We start from the raw sequence: 11,549 nt of genomic DNA on the forward strand, positions 1-11,549 counted from the left end.
CGTCCAATGTCAAAATATTTAAATTATACAATGATCTATACAATTGAGAAGCGCCTCAAGAGGTGACAATCAATTGGCAACCAGTGCACAACTATCAGTGTTTTTGTTTCATCCGATAACGAAGTTTATTTTGCTGATATTTGGAACTATAGAATTAGAAAAATTCTCACAAACGGAATGATCACAACAATTGCAGGAAATGGAACTAAAGGATACAATGGAGATAGTCCTTACCAGCCATCCCTTTCACATTTCTCTCCTTTCTTTTCACACATTTCGAAACATGAAAGAGACATGATTCCCAACACCAAACTCATTGTTTTTCAACCACTTTTTGAAAAACTTTGTCCTCATTTTCATTCCACCATTTTGAAAGATTTTAATTTACTTTCTTCCATGTCTTGTCGTGAACATGAATTAATTCAACATATCATTGATTTTGTTTTATATGACCCAGACAAGCTTGTGGAACCTATAATGACTTGTGAAATTATTGAATACTTGTACATTTTGGGTCTAGCTCAAGGTGAATTTATGGAATTGAAAAATTATTTTATTTTAGTGTTATTAGAGAAACACATTACATCTGAAAATGTCATTGACACATTATTGATGATTGAACAATACTTGACAAAACAACTCTCTCATTCGATCATGCTCAAGTTAAAGAATTATTGTTTGGAATTTATTCAAATCAAATTAAGAGAAGAGTCTTATATTATAAGAGATCCAAGACTCATTCCTTACGATGTTGAAATTCTTGAAAAATGTTCAAATACAACTATAACCCCCATCGTTCTTGAAGACTCAATTGAAAATCCAATACCACCAGATGAAATCATAAAGTCATTGTGGAATGACAAACGTACGAGTGACATTCGAATCAAACTCTCACACAAGAAGAACAATTCCTTTATTTATGCTCATCGAACCATCTTGGGTTCTCGTGGAAAACTTTTTGAAGCCATGTTTAACAGTGGGTCACAATTGGAAGATCTGAAATATGATGAAAAAGATGAAATTTTCACACTCATTCCTTCCACACCTCAAGATGCAATTAGTTTGGAATATATTGTCAAATATTGTTATAATCAATTGGAACATATTGAATCAGAACATGCCGCTTCACTCATTTTGACAGCATCAGTGAATGAAATGCCAGAATTAGTTTCTCTTGCGTTTAAATCCATTCACATTGATTGCAGTAATTATTTTGAATTTGCAAATTCATTGGATTTTGAAAATGATTTATTTTCAGATGTGATTCAAATCATGGTTGATTTTGGAGTGAATCATAGACATGAATTATTCAATGAAAACTCTGACCTTGATCAATTACCTGCTTCTCTCTCGCACAAACTAGTTGTCAAGTTTGCAAACATGTAATTTCCACACTTCTATGGTTGTGTTTAATTAGATCAAATCAAATTCCAGAAAATAACATTGAAATATTGGACGCTAACTTCTTTGTTTACTTTAAAACGTCCTTGCATCATTCGGTAAGCACTTCTCGCAATGTAATTCTTTCATTAGGATCCAACATCAACATTCTCGCAACAATGTCAATAAATTCTTCTGAATACGATGTCGTCGTCGCATCTTTCAAACTTTCCACTTGAATCAACTTCTTTTTCAGAAATTTCTTCATATCTTCACCTTCCATACAGAATTGAGCCAATGCCAATGTCGTGTTACAAGTCATCAATTGAAACAGCGTCACTCCAAGTGCAAACATGTCACTATGCACAGAAAAAGGTGCAATTTCTTGATTGGAATGTTTGGAATGAATTAATTCAGGAGCCATAAATAACAATGTTCCAGGTCGAGAACCATGAGTGGTGAGGAGATCGATCGATTTGGATAATCCGAAATCTGCCAAAGCCACTTGAATAGTTTCAGTGGACAAGTCGTAATCACGTACGAGAGTGTTTCCTGGTTTGATATCTCTGTGACATTTTACCAAATGTGAAATATTGTAAATGGTGATTTTGTAAAACGAAAAATAATTATTATTTTCAATTAATTTTGTGGTAAAAAAATTCGTAATAAACAGAAACTCACCGATGTAAAATATTATGTTGAGTAAATATCCAATTCAACGCCTCACATAATTGTCGTGTCACTTGTCTCAACATCTTTTCAGACAATTTCACTTTTTTTTCAATAAATAATGACAATAAACTTCCTTTCATCAATTCCATTTCAATACATAAACTCGACATGACATTGGGTGCAAACGCATCATAAATTTGAACAATATTTGGATGTGAAAATTTGGACATGTTCAAAGCTTCTCGAAGTGCAGAATTGAAATTTTCAATGTCATCGAGTCGTAATTGTTTTAAGGCCTTTTCTTTTTTGGATTTGAGATCAATGACGTGATAGACAACGCCAAATCCACCCCGTGCAAGGTATGAAATTTTCTCGTATTTGGATTGTAAATATTTTTCAATTTTCGAGAGTTCATCTTGTTGATTAGTGACACTTCGGGTTGTGTTGGATTTGTTGCTTGTTTGTTGAGAGGAATCAGCATGGAAACTTCCAATGTATCCAGAGTTAGGGAAGACAGAACTATTATTCTCACTCTTACTCGATGAAGAAATGATAAATTCTGAATTTGGAAATGCAGAACTAGAATTCATGGAGTGAATTCTCAACTTTTCAAAACTGTGATCCTTGTCAGAATTTCCTTCTTTTTCAAATTCTTGGCTCTTTTCACTACGTGAATGAACTGTTGAGCTTGCTGAAGAAGATAACTGTCTTTTTGATCCCGTTGTCATGGAAACTCGAATAAATTTGTTCTTATATTCGACATTGGAATCTTTGAAAAATTCCATAAAATCCTTGACATCATGATCATTGTAAATAACAATGTCATCACATAAATTGGTATCGAAATAGGTCAAAATAATTTCGGTTTCATGTTGTAGTAATAACAATTCACTAAATATTGTCTTGACATTGTGCACGAGAGATTTGAAGGAATTTCCTTCTATGGTAATTTTTGCATTCTTTTTTCCAAATTTTTCATCATCGAGCTTGACAAGAATTCGTTCTAGTGTCGAATTTGTTACTGTTTCAACTATTTTCATTTCCGATTTTGCTTGCGTTGACAACACTGACTGATTTCTTAAATCATTCCAATCGACAGTACCAACTGTCAAACTGTCAATTGTTTGAACATCATTTTTCTTTTCTTGTTTCAAACTTGTCTTTGCCCTTGTTTCCACATTACTTCCGATCTTCTTTGTCAATGACACATCCACAAGAAGTCTTTCCAACACTGTTCGTCGAAATTGCAAATCACTTTCTTTTCGACATGCCTCAATTCCCTTTTCAATAATGACATCAATATCTTTCATCAATTCTTCATCATTTCTCAACTCTTCTGAAACAAGAGATAATACTGCTGGTTGATTGGCGGAAGATTGTTTCATGTACCACCACAACGATGACTTGTCAGAAACCAATGTTGGATGATACACTTGCAACACTAGTTGTTTCACAGCTTCCAATACAATTTGTTTATCCATTCGCAATTCATCACTGGCAATGTATTGTAATGCTCGATAATCATATGTGACAGCTGCCATTACAATTTCTCGATCTTTTCGAAATTCCAAATTTACATAACCTAAAGCCGTGTGACCATTTTTGGTTTTCTGAACGGCCATCAAGGCAAGAGAACGATCTTTCTGAAATTCCACACTCGCATATTGCAATGCAAATCCATCAGAATTCACAGCAGCTTGCACAATTTCACAATCATTTCTATATTTGGAATGTGCAAATTTCAAAGCTTGTCCTTGTGATTGAACTGCTTGTAACACCACTTGTCGATCTTCACGTAATTCTTGAGAAGCATATTCCAGTAAATAACCTTCCAATTGAACGGCCTTCAACACGAGAGATTTATCAGATCGACACTCATCGGAAGCGAAACGAAGGACCCAAGGTGTTTGTTGAGTGATGGCTTTCAGAAGGAAGGTTTTATCTCGTTTCAAATCGTCGGGAGCGTTCTGAAGAGCACGACCAAAGGAGGTGCCAATGTCGTTCAATAGTTGTTGTTCGGCTTGAGCGGAGAGACGAGGAGGAGTTTTTCGAATTTTGTTGGTGAAGAGGGAGAACATTTTGGCAATTTTTTTAACAATTGTAAAATAATATAACCTTTCAATGTTATAAACAATGACAGTTCAGTGAATCATAAACAGACTGTTATCAATGTGTATAAACGGATTTAAATGAATGAAAAAAAGCAGTTGAACTCATTGGTCATGTTAATTATTTGAATGAATATTACAACACCACAGCTTGCTGTATGGAATTCCCTTCCCATGTGTTTACCAAACTCTCAATTTGTTTTCGTGTCTCTTCGAATTGCTCCGTTGGCTTGATATATTGCAAGAAAAACACAATGTTATATAATTGTCTTTGGAAGGTCAAGTTGAATTTTTGTGTCACTGGTTCCAATACTCTCCAAACGTCTTGTGGTAGCTCATTAAAGTTGGTCACAAGCAAATATTTCCAAAATCGGAGGAATTTAGTTCCTTCGTCGGTCTTTAAAAAGTTGATGGCACATGTTGTGTAAAAATAGGTAAATGCAATCATGCTTTCATATAGACGGTTCTTTGGATCTTTTGCATTTGAAATAGTGTTATCCTTGTTGAAATCATATTGGAAGAAAGGAGCGTCAGATGAGTTTTTCATGTGATCCTTGATGGCTTGAGCCCAATGCCAGGTTAAAGCATCTTGAGACTCCAAATATCTGGAAACTGGAACAGAATCCATAAAGAAAAAGTCCTGGTGCAATAAAAACATTGGATTCAATGGCTTTCTCTCACAAAGATTGGTCAAGAATTTTGCATAGGGCATGTTTGCATTCCAAATATTGGCATACTTTAAGAAACTCATACAATAGTGCGCAGAGTTGGACTTGATCTCATCATAAAGCATGTTTGCATTCCAAGAACAGTTGAAATCTGAAAATTTCTTAAGGAAGCTCTCAATTTCCTCATTTTGCCTAAACACAGCAACATCTTGATTATAAAAGGTTTGATAATGGAAATTGGGCTTGTGTTCGTGATCCGTTGAGGTAATTAATTGAGTCTCTGAATCAAATTCGATAATATACTTGGCAATAAAGAGAGCTGCTTTCAATTTGGGTGTAGTTGTTTGTGGCGAATTTTGAGATGCGTTTTGATCATAGGCAATAAATTTGACTTTCAAGTAAGGTGCCTTTTTTGCATCCATGTGTCGCTTGGAAATGTCAAGAATAGAGGCAAGATTGGCAGTTGGAATTAAGGAATTGCACACATTTTGGCTGATCATGGTGTCGTTTGAACTTGCTGTAGGTGGTTTTGGCAGTCGATCGATGGAGGCAGCATGTTTCACTTTTTGATAGACACGTTCAATCATGCCATCAATTCTTGATGCCGGTTGTTGCATTTCACTGATTTTAGTTTTCATGGTTTCCACAATGTTATTGGTTCTTACGTCTGCATTTTCTTCCTCCTTTGGTAATGGTTGCGTAGTTGTGCCGCTACTCATGCCACCACCGCTACTCACTGATGTTGTTATTGATGAAGAGGGTGTGTGGGTTAACCTCAGCTCTGAAGAAGTATTGGCCCATACAGGAATGATGGGTTCAATACCATTTTGTTTGAGAACATTGACTAAAGAATCCCAATTTCTCAGCTTGAAATGTCCAGCAAGGTTGAAACCAAGTAAATCACGAGTGTTGGCATGTCTCGTTAAAAAGTTTCGAATGATGACTTGATAGTTGGAACCTTCTTCAATAGAGCTCAAGACTTGAACAAAACTTTGCAGAACGTTCATCATTCCCATCACAGTTCCAATGTTTTGTGTTTGCTGTTGATGCTGTGACTGATAGGATCCTGAAGTGGTGTATTCGCTAGTATTTCCTTGATAATTTCCTTGCATAATATTAAGCGGGAGTGACATTGAGAAATTTGGAGATGGTTCGACAAATGTGTAAGTAGCGCCATTGGACTGTATCACTGTTTGATTAATAATCACGACAATATCACACACAATGTCTACAGGTACCACACTTTGCACATCAGGGGTAATGATGAGAATCATAGCATGTGTGTTATCGCTCAATGCCAACGTACCAGTCACCAACACTGGTTCAACAGTCACACCAATCATCTTTGGAACGAATTGGACTTGAATGCTGACAATTTGTGGCCATAGTTGCAAGGTACCTGTTCTATTGTTTGAAAGTTGCAAATATATATTATTGGGATCTCTATTGTGCTTATATCCATGAGGAAAGTGAATTGCTGAAACTGTCAAATCAGTAAAATCAGGGTTCTCTGATGTAAAATCTGCAATTAATTGTTCAGATCATAGTCGGTCAACGTGATTGGAATTTGATCTGTTGGAGAATCAGAAATCAGCATTTCTGTAGTGCTCACATTGGGTGGAACTTGCGATTGTTGGTGAGGTGTTACGGGCAGTGTTTGTGCTGATGGATGAGGTGACAATTGTTGAGATGAAGAAGGGGTCGATGAACCCACAGATGCAATCGTTTTTGGCGAAATGCTATGGAGTTTAGAAATGACTGGAAATGCTGACTTGGTTCTCCTGTAGGGTTGTGATGATTGCACAGTAGTTGAGGAGCGTAGGGCCACACCTTGTTTTTTGAGCTCTGTAATAAATTGAGATTCTTCAAAAGGGGAGAAATGTAGCAAGCATTCACACTTGTGAAGGCTCTCTTATTTTCATTTCCAGTTTCGTGAGATTTCAGGACTCGTATGGTCACATAAAATTCCTTAATTTGATCACCCAAATCCAAAGTAAATGGTAACACAATGAATTTGATTTGTTTTCCGGGATTCTTTCCATATTTCGAGCAAGTCAATGACAGTAAAGATTGATTCACCCCACGCTCAAACTTGCATTTTAAATTGTCAGCACTTTGAAGAATGAGCTCCACAGATCTCAATTCAGGATTAATGAAACTATCATTGACTACATTGGTATGCATATGGGTGCTATTAGAAATATTACTCGATTCTCCACAGGGCTCACAGAGGCAAACACTCGCATACGACTCCATCAATTTCAAGTAACCTCCGATCAGGCTTTCCACTCGGAAAGCATTATTCCTAATGTTGTGAAGCCCTTGATGCAATATATTTTAATTAACGGAAAGGTGGATTTTGACTGTGGTCAAAGAGAATAACACTCTCATCAATTCCTCCACTACTACTTTGCGAAGAAGACTCCGAATGAGGCGATGATTTTTGCATTTTTTTTTCACGTTTTTTTGTTGAACGAAACTAAAAAGGAAATTCATTCCTGTTTTAAAAATGCAAAACGTGATTAGGAAATAAAATCGTGAATAGGAAATCAGTAACACGTATGTGCCATTCGAATTAGAGAGAACAACAGTTGTTGATAAACGTGTTTGATCGAGAAAGATAATAATATGTTACACTTCATCAAAAACGTGATCATCAACTTTTCATCTCAATTCATGTAAATCACGATCAAAGATTAAAATATGGAAAAATCAAAAATTTATCCTTAATTAAAAGACAAGCCAATTCGTTTCACAACATCCGCAAAGATGTGTTTGTAATTCTCAATTCCCCAAACTAAATCAATATGTCCATAATCTGGTAAAAACATGACATTTTTCACACGTTCCTTTGGAACCAAATTAATAAAAGTTTGGAAATCTTGAACGTCTCCCAAAACATCCAATCCTCCATGATAAATCGCAATGTCGACATGTAATTTTGTCAAATCAATTTGAGGAACACCAAATTGATGATAATGTTGATAGTTGTTTGCACCATTTCCATAATCGAACATTTGGAATTTTGCTGAGCGAATGAGTTGAGCCCAATGTCCAGCATTATAAGTTGAAGTTCCAGCTGGTAATCGATCCATGTAAAGTGGTAATCTTGTTTGATTGCATTTGGTCACTAATCCATCACATCCGCTCATCAGACAATAAGTATTGAGACAAACAGATTTTTGTAAAATGGAATTGGAGCAAATTCCTGGAATCCATTTTTCAAGATCTTGAGTCGTTGGTAAAAATTCATAGACTCCCAAAAGCTCTAATAATTGGTCGACGTGGAATTTGGCAAGCGCCTTGGCCAAGTCAGATCCAACATGTTGGAGGAAGGTCACAGGAGCAATGGCAATGAAAATTGAAATTTTGTCTGTAAAATCTTTAGGACAGGCTGGGTATTTGGTAGAAGAATCAGCCATGCTCGTGAAACATTCAAATGCCATGGTGGTTCCTATGAGAGTAGGTGTGAATATCCATTTGAAAATCGTGACCATGTGGAATTTACCAAATATGGAGAATTAAGAATTCAATGAGAACCAAATACAAAAAAATAACAAACCTTGTGAATGTCCAACATAGGCCAATTTCTGTTGACCGCTCACTCTCAAAGCATAATTGACCATTGCAGGTAAATCATAGGCAGCTATTATTTTACAATATTATTGTTATTGGTTGACAGTATTTTGATATTGGAGTACTTACCCATTTCATCCCATGAAAATTGCCAAAATTGTTTATCCTTATTGGTATAATGAATATTTCTATTGCTGTATTCGTTGCCTCGTACATTTCCAAGCCATACATCTAATAATGAAATTTATAGTGAGTAAATTACCAGTTAAGGAAATGTGAACATGATTTCACATATATTCATGAGAAATGATGTTGTTATTGTTGAGTCATAATGTCTCTTCAAAACTTACCATATCCAGCATCGGCCAAAATAAATCCCAACGATTGATAAGGCAAATTATTGACCCAAGTAGAACTACAATCTAAAAATCCATGTTGTAAAAACACCACTCGACGTTGAGCTTGAGGAATCATTTTACTCGTTGCACTTCGACCGTGTGGAATTCTCTGACTGTGAATGGTTGTAAACACACACACATTGTTCACAATCATGATCATAATGATCAAACATTGAATATAACACATGAATTGAAACAATCATGATTTCATTTCAACAAACGCATTCATCAATGGAATAGTTCAATAAATGTGTTTGAGCGATCATCATCATCAAAAAACACCAAAAATTATTTGAGGATCGTCATCATCATCATCAGATACATGTTGAAACGAATGGCACACACAAAAACCTACACCGACAAAATAAAACCATCTTCTGTCTGTACATAATGTTGCTCGACGGGATAACCCCAATATTGAATGAGTTGGGTTACGTTGGATCTTGGATCTTGAGCGAGAACAAACGAGTCTGTATTGAACGATTCCAACAGCACCAACATCATCATGAATGCAACAAGAGATGCCAAGAGAAAGACTCTCCCAACGGCGAGCGTTCCGACCATGGTTTGTGGTTTCGTTGTTATGGAGTGAGGGAGCTTTGAATTTTTTTGAATGATCAAAAGTTCGGAGTTTCAGATGACATGAAAGGCGCCTTGTTGTAAAAACTGGGTCAGTTCAGCAAGAAAATCTCACACATGAAATCAAACAAACTTTATCAAACAATGGTTATTTACAACACATGTAAAGAAAACCATCAGGATGTGCACAATTTTCAATGAGCCACAACAGCTCCGTCTCTCGATGAGGTTCAACTCCTTGAACAACTGCTCTTTCAATACTGAAAATTGTTGTTTCTTGCTGTTCTCCAAAATATCCAATCTTCTTTAACCGAGGAATGACATGTTGATCGAGAAATCCTTGCAGTGTGAGCGTTTTGGCAGCCTCCCGTTTCACACAAATCATATTCTTCTTGTATTTGAGTGCGTGTTCACCTTTTTTATGATCATGTTGACCGTTGTGAGTGGAATCCGAGCTTCCTTCCTTATGACTTGATCCTTGTTTTTTAATGGGCGTATACACTCGAATGGCATAGACCATTTCTTCCACAGATGATATTTTAGAACCTTGTTTGATCTTTTCAAGTAATTTTGTAAAACTTGGTTCGTTTTGTGTCTTGACGGTTTGCCATAATTCTTTTTGATCTTCATTGCTGAGAGTCATCATGGCCGATGTCGAGTTGAAACGTATATACATGCATTCCTTAATGTTGTTGAGATGATTCCATTGAGCATCTTCTTCACTGTTGCAACGCACCACAGTATCACTTGGAAAGTTTCCTCCAAAATTTGCAACCAATGTCCATGGTAATTTCAGTGCTATGAAGTGGTGATGTTGTGATGTTCATAATAAAAGCGATTGTGTCAAATAAGAAAATGATCCATAACATTGACATGATCATCATGTTATTGTTGTTGAAATATTTCCGATACGTTTGATGAATAAATGTTGTGTGTCATTATCAATAGTTGTTAACAAAGGGCCATAATTATCAAAATCACCCATTTGTATCAATGAATTAATCACATAGTGAATAACACAGTGAAATGAATAAACGAAATTTGTCAAAACATTCGTTCTGTAAAAATACATACAATCAGGATCTAATATTCCCATCAAATCATATAACACTCCTGCTGGTACATGCCATTGCATCGGAATTGAATTAAAACTAAACCAAAGCTGATCGGAATCGAATCCCGAAACAAAATCAGAAAAGTGAGACTTTACTCTCTCAATTAATAGAGATAGATAGGATTGTCTTGGAATCATGACCTAACAGAGAGAGAATTTTGAAAAACGATTTTGTCCAATGTTTGGAATATTCCAAAGGATGGATCATCATGGATAGAGAAATTCAAGAGCATGTATAATTTCATTATTATATTTGTTTAAAACCCATCACACGTTCAATAAATAAATAATAATTCAAATCATCACCACCGACACGATATTCGAAAATCGTGATCATAATTAAATCATCATCGCTGTACTTACATAATACGGAAACGGTTGTTGAAACGATGCTATTTGATCCGAATGTATATTAATCACGGTAGGAATGGCTCCCTCCCATAGCTGCTTTCGCATCAGAGCATCATCAGTCGATGCCTGTGTTGCCGTACTGGTATTACTCATGTGAGGCGATGATTTGGATATTTTTGTTTTGACTACGAGTGTACTCAACTCAGCAAAGATCGTCAAGACCTTCTAATTCAAAATAGCGTGTAATTGGAATCTTAATCCAAAAGCACTTGCAATAATTTATTTATTATTTTGATTAGGTGGGTTATGGGATTGCAACAAGGATGTTGGATCAAAGTTTAAAAGTGTGGGTGAGTTGCTGTTGAAGGGAAGGAAAGACATTTGGTTGAAAGAAATCTGTTGGTTTTGTTGTGGATTCTGAGGGTGGTAAGCTCCTAGAGGAGAAATTTGCTGCTGTTGTGGTTGTACATTGCCACTGCTAATGCCTTGGGGAGGTGTCATACCACCACCCATCATATTTTGAGGCATGACAACCCTTGCAGATTGTGGTGTTTGTGGTGATGACATGCTTGTTGTGCCTGGTTGGTTCCATTTTCTCAACAATGAGGCTTGTAAATTAGTACTAGCTAAATCATTATTCAAAAAACCAGAGTTGAGAAGTGTTCTTTGTGTTGACAAGCCAGCGGATGCCATTGGATTTTGC

General features: G+C 36.2%; 6 protein-coding genes across 6 annotated transcripts; 1 reads left to right on the forward strand and 5 right to left on the reverse strand.

The window, feature by feature from the left end:
- Positions 1–177: 177 nt before the first annotated feature.
- C9374_004739 (uncharacterized protein) lies at positions 178–1,386 on the forward strand (the record flags this gene model as incomplete). Its single annotated transcript, XM_044694411.1, has 1 exon — positions 178–1,386. One exon carries the CDS (start codon positions 178–180, stop codon positions 1,384–1,386), a length of 1,209 nt encoding a protein of 402 aa, XP_044548451.1.
- Positions 1,387–1,492: 106 nt separating this feature from the next.
- Positions 1,493–4,130, reverse strand: C9374_004740 (uncharacterized protein; the record flags this gene model as incomplete). Its single annotated transcript, XM_044694413.1, has 2 exons — positions 1,493–1,946; positions 2,062–4,130. 2 exons carry the CDS (start codon positions 4,128–4,130, stop codon positions 1,493–1,495), a joined length of 2,523 nt encoding a protein of 840 aa, XP_044548452.1.
- Positions 4,131–4,296: 166 nt separating this feature from the next.
- Positions 4,297–7,012, reverse strand: C9374_004741 (uncharacterized protein; the record flags this gene model as incomplete). Its single annotated transcript, XM_044694414.1, has 2 exons — positions 4,297–6,350; positions 6,601–7,012. The coding sequence occupies 2 exons, from the start codon at positions 7,010–7,012 to the stop codon at positions 4,297–4,299; spliced, it is 2,466 nt and encodes an 821-aa protein (XP_044548453.1).
- A 542-nt stretch (positions 7,013–7,554) lies between these two features.
- On the reverse strand, positions 7,555–9,366 carry C9374_004742 (uncharacterized protein; the record flags this gene model as incomplete). The annotated part of the gene is made up of 5 exons (XM_044694415.1): positions 7,555–8,282; positions 8,391–8,474; positions 8,534–8,635; positions 8,755–8,915; positions 9,158–9,366. The coding sequence occupies 5 exons, from the start codon at positions 9,364–9,366 to the stop codon at positions 7,555–7,557; spliced, it is 1,284 nt and encodes a 427-aa protein (XP_044548454.1).
- A 163-nt stretch (positions 9,367–9,529) lies between these two features.
- On the reverse strand, positions 9,530–10,999 carry C9374_004743 (uncharacterized protein; the record flags this gene model as incomplete). Its single annotated transcript, XM_044694416.1, has 3 exons — positions 9,530–10,179; positions 10,456–10,636; positions 10,859–10,999. 3 exons carry the CDS (start codon positions 10,997–10,999, stop codon positions 9,530–9,532), a joined length of 972 nt encoding a protein of 323 aa, XP_044548455.1.
- Positions 11,000–11,125: 126 nt separating this feature from the next.
- Positions 11,126–11,539, reverse strand: C9374_004744 (uncharacterized protein; the record flags this gene model as incomplete). The annotated part of the gene is made up of 1 exon (XM_044694417.1): positions 11,126–11,539. The coding sequence occupies one exon, from the start codon at positions 11,537–11,539 to the stop codon at positions 11,126–11,128; it is 414 nt and encodes a 137-aa protein (XP_044548456.1).
- Between the last annotated feature and the right edge of the window lie 10 nt (positions 11,540–11,549).

Source organism: Naegleria lovaniensis (genome assembly GCF_003324165.1).
Source record: "Naegleria lovaniensis strain ATCC 30569 chromosome Unknown tig022, whole genome shotgun sequence".
In the NCBI taxonomy this organism is placed as follows: Eukaryota; Heterolobosea; class Eutetramitea; order Acrasida; family Naegleriidae; genus Naegleria; species Naegleria lovaniensis.